General features: G+C 50.8%; 1 protein-coding gene across 1 annotated transcript in view; it reads right to left on the reverse strand.

The window, feature by feature from the left end:
• LOC108521348 (testis-expressed sequence 13C protein-like) overlaps positions 1 to 2372 on the reverse strand; it is a 5723-nt gene extending 3351 nt beyond the window's left edge. Inside the window, 2 exon segments of the mRNA XM_017861160.1 lie at positions 31 to 1172; positions 1175 to 2372. Coding sequence (XP_017716649.1) covers positions 31 to 1172; positions 1175 to 2372 — 2340 coding nt within the window.
• Positions 2373 to 4590: the final 2218 nt, after the last annotated feature.

Raw genomic sequence — 4590 nt, forward strand, 5'->3', positions numbered from 1 at the left:
CCCTAGGGGGACCATCTCCTTGGGTGTCACTATATCATTCTTCAGGCTGTGGCTCTTGCTGTCCCCCAAGGGGACCATCTCCTGGTGCACCACTGTATCTTTCTTCAGGCTGTGACTGTCGCTGTCCCCTAGGGGGACCATCTCCTTGGGTGTCACTATATCATTCTTCAGGCTGTGGCTCTTGCTGTCCCCCAAGGGGACCATCTCCTGGTGCACCACTGTATCTTTCTTCAGGCTGTGACTGTCGCTGTCCCCTAGGGGGACCATCTCCTTGGGTGTCACTATATCATTCTTCAGGCTGTGGCTCTTGCTGTCCCCCAAGGGGACCATCTCCTGGTGCACCACTGTATCTTTCTTCAGGCTGTGACTGTCGCTGTCCCCTAGGGGGACCATCTCCTTGGGTGTCACTATATCATTCTTCAGGCTGTGGCTCTTGCTGTCCCCCAAGGGGACCATCTCCTGGTGCACCACTGGATCTTTCTTCAGGCTGTGACTGTCGCTGTCCCCTAGGGGGACCATCTCCTTGGGCATCACTGGATCTTTCTTCAGGCTATGGTTGTTGCTGTCCCCCAGGGGGACCATCTCCTTGAGCATCACTGGCTCTTTCTTCAGGCTGTGTCTCCTGCTTAAGATCAGGGGAGCTGTGCCCTGGGGCACCACTGGATCTTTCTTCAGGCTATGGCTATTGCTGTCTCCCAGGGGGACCATCTTCTGAGGCATCACTGGATCTTTCTTCATGCTGTGACTGTTGCTGTCCCCCAGGGGGACCATCTCCTTGGGTACAACTGGATCTTTCTTCAGACTGTGGCTGTTGCTGTCCCCCAGGGCGACCATCTCCTTGGGCATCATTGGCTCTTTCTTCAGGCTGTGTCTCCTGCTAAATGTCAGGGGAGCTGTGCCCTGGGGCACCACTGGATCTTTCTTCAGGCTATGACTGTTGTCCCCCTGGGGGACCATCTCCTGGCACATCATTGGACCTTTCTTCAGACTGTGGCTGTTGCTGTCCTCCAGGAAGACCATCTTCTGGGGCATCACTGCATCTTTCTTCAGGTGGTGGCTGCTGCTATCTCCCAGGGGGACTATCTTCTGGGGCATCACTGGATCTTTCTTCATGCTGTGGCTGTTGTTATCCCCCAAGGGGACTATCTCCTTGGGCACAACTGGATTTTCTTCAGGCTGTGGCCATTGCTGTCCCCTAGGGGGAATATCTCCTTGGGCATCACTTGATCTTTCTTCATGCTATGGCTGTTGCTGTCCCCCAGGGAGATCATCTCCTTGGGGACAACTGGATCTTTCTTCAGGCTGTGGCTGTTGCTGAACTCTGGAGGAGCTGTGCCCTGTTGCATCACTGGATCTTTCTTCAGGCTGTGGCTGCTGCTGTCCCCTTGGGAGGTCATTCCTTGGGGACACTCAGAACCTTCCTTTTGGCTGCAGCTTCTGTTATCCCCTGGGTGATATGCCCCCTGGAAATTCTCAGGATATCCATCCTGGCCATGGCACCTCTGGTCCCACAGAGGGGCAGTCTCCTCCTGGGACCCCACTGTGGCCCAAAGACCAGGTGGATAGATCCCCGCAGGAGGTATCTGTGGTGCAACTGCTGCTGCTGATTCCATTACTACCCGAGGTGGTAGAGGTGTTGAGTATGGCAGTCCCATTGGTGAAGGCACATGGAATGGGACTGGATGAGGCACCTGCATTGGCAGAAGGGGTTGCATGCCCTGGACCCAGCCACTCTGGGGTTCAGGTGTGTAAAACATAGCTGTTGGGGCTGCTATCTGGGCTTCCGAATGTGGCATTCCCAGTGCCTCTGTGGCCACCGCCTCACTCTGTTCTGCATTTAAAGTGCCGGCCACAGGCCCATACTGGCCAGCTTCTGGACCAGGTACAAAATCCTGAGGCATCGGATAGACCTGCATGGATCTCTCAACTTCGCGCAGCCTCCCGCATAACCCATCACGCTCATTCAGCACCTGCTGCAGGGCAGCCTGCGTGAGGTGCAGCTGTGTTGCCGCCTCCTCATGCTCCAGGCGCAGCTGCTGCAGTTGGGAGGTTAGAGCCCAGGAAGTCGCCTGGTTCTCCTCCACATGCCCTTGCAGCCGCCGAACCTGGCACAGCAGCTGCTCCCGCTGCCTCGCGGCCACTTGCACGCTCAAAGCCAATGCGCTCCAGGTGCAGGCCCTCTTGATGGCGTGCGGCACCTGTGGGTCGACCACAATGGCCCGAAGCCGGTCCTCCACCTCGTTCCACGGCCGCGAGCGGAAGGCCACGTAAAAAGCTGGGCCGCCGCCGTTCCTGAGGACTTCATTGTTGATGAACCTGATCACATCATTGTGGCGGAAACCGCTGGCATGGTCCCCAAAATTCATCGCCATGGCGGCTGCGGCCTAGTAAAGCAGCTGCCTCACGGTGTGTCGCCTCGGCTGCCGCCGGCGCTTCCGGTACAGGCTGCTGCCACCAACCAGTCTGCCCCTCACCTCCCCTTTCAGTCTTACTTTACTCTTTGCTCAGTCCTGGCCTCCTCCTCGGCCTCCTTCCTCCCTCACTCTCTTGTTCTCACAAAGAGAGAAGCAGGTCCACCTCGCCACACCGAACCCTACCGGCGACTCTGCGACACATCACAGAGAAAAGCCGAGTCATGCCGCAAGGCCGGCTGGGACTAGCTTCCTTTGGGAAGGCACGTCCTGAATGGAGAATCGCCAAGTGGCTGAGCTGGGAACTGCAGTGCGCCCAGAGAAGGAGAGGGTAGGGCAGGTTTTTTGGAGATGATAGAGTGGCTATTTGCACACCCGGAGTGGAATGGACCCCCAAACACACACACACGTACATACACACACACACACACACACACACACACACACACACACACACACACACACACACACTTCTGCTCTGAAAGGGAAGGTGGGTTAAAGGAGCTCAAAGACCTTCTGGGTGGCGTTGGGGGACTGGAAGAGTAGGGGGATGTAGGTGTAGATGGAAGAGAATAAAGTTGCAAGGCTCCCAGTTCAGGGAAATGAATAGGGTACAAGCTGGTGGAGTAGACGCCCTTATTGGGCCAACAGTGGGAACCAGGTTCAGTTGTATACCCTGTACATGAGTGAAGTGAGAGGCTGGCAGCTGTTAGAGGGATTACAAGATTCAAACCACTGGTGAAGGCTAACCAGGGACACTAGAAAAAGCACCACTACCATGGCTGAGTGGATAAGGCAGGAAGGGAAGCCAGACCAAGATGTTCTGGGAAGACAGGGAGCTATCAAAAAACAGGAGGTCACTACTAGGATGCATGACCTGATTCGGTGAAAAGGAGAAGACATTTCAGAACTTAGCCTGGTCAACCCAAAAGGAAGAAACTGAAGCAAAGTTAATATAAGTAGTGAGTTTATTTGGGCCAAATTTGAGGACTGTAATGTCAGAGTATAAATTTAAGTTGTCCTAATATATATACTCCAATTGACAGTTACAAGTAGTTTTTAAGAGAGAGTTCTTGAGTTATTTATTCAAAATTTACCTTAAAATAGCATAAACTGTTAATTGACTATACACTATTATTTGTGTTACAAATTTTAAAACCATAAAGATAATGGGTAAGACAACTTGTCAAAAACAAAATGACTTTAAATAATTGCCCACAGACATGGATACAGAGGATATGATTAAAGTCCCATACTCATGTCTCTCTGGGACTATATACTTCACCTAGTTCAGACTGCTGTAAGATATTTTTGTTTCCTCAGCATCCTGAAATGGAATGCTCTGATGAATGATGAGAAAATGTGTGTGAACATGTGTGAGAAAAGTGAATACTAGTAAAGATGTTGGATCTCAGATGTTTCTGAGGGCTTTCAAGAGGATACCAAAAGCCATATGAAGAAATTTTCTATTATGGTGTGGGGGAAGGAAGGCTGCTGTTTGTTCAGTTCCTTCTCTTATACCTCTCAGTAGCCATACTGTCCTGAAGCCTCCCGCATAGTTCCTGCCTCACTCACTCTAACAGGAAAGATTTTTCTCTTCTCAACTTTAAAACTAAATTCTTTACCTGTGGTTTGGATACCAGCCTCTCCCATCTCCTCAGGGAGTTTGATCCATTCATAGCGCTCCATTTTCTTCTCTGTTTCAGTCTCTTCCTCTTCACTGGCTCCTTCCCATCACAGTATGAGTATCTTCAAATTTCTTTCCCCACCCGGTAGTACAAGTTTCTTTTAACTTGACCTTTCTGTAGACTTTGACTCTTCTAACCAATCCCTTTTTGAAATTCAGTCCTCTCTTTTCTTCTGTGACACCAAACTCTACTGATTTTTTTCCCCTCTAGCTGCTCCTTCTTAGTTTCTTTATGCTGCTTGCTGTGCTTTCATTCACCTTTTAAATACCGGTGTCTTCCTGAGTTTTGTCCTAAGATCCCTCAGACCTCAGACACCCTCCCTTATTCCAGAGACTCTCTCTGTGTGATCTCATCTATTCTCTTGTTATAAGCTATCATATTAATTGCTAAAGATTTCCAAAATTTTATGTATAGTCGTGCTTTGCCCCTCCAACTTGAGACTCACCTAGCCAAAAACTTCCTACAAACTTTCACATGAATCTTGCATAAAA

The sequence above is a fragment of the Rhinopithecus bieti genome, unplaced genomic scaffold, assembly GCF_001698545.2.
Source record: "Rhinopithecus bieti isolate Rb0 unplaced genomic scaffold, ASM169854v2 scaffold_3275, whole genome shotgun sequence".
Classification (NCBI taxonomy): Eukaryota; Metazoa; Chordata; class Mammalia; order Primates; family Cercopithecidae; genus Rhinopithecus; species Rhinopithecus bieti.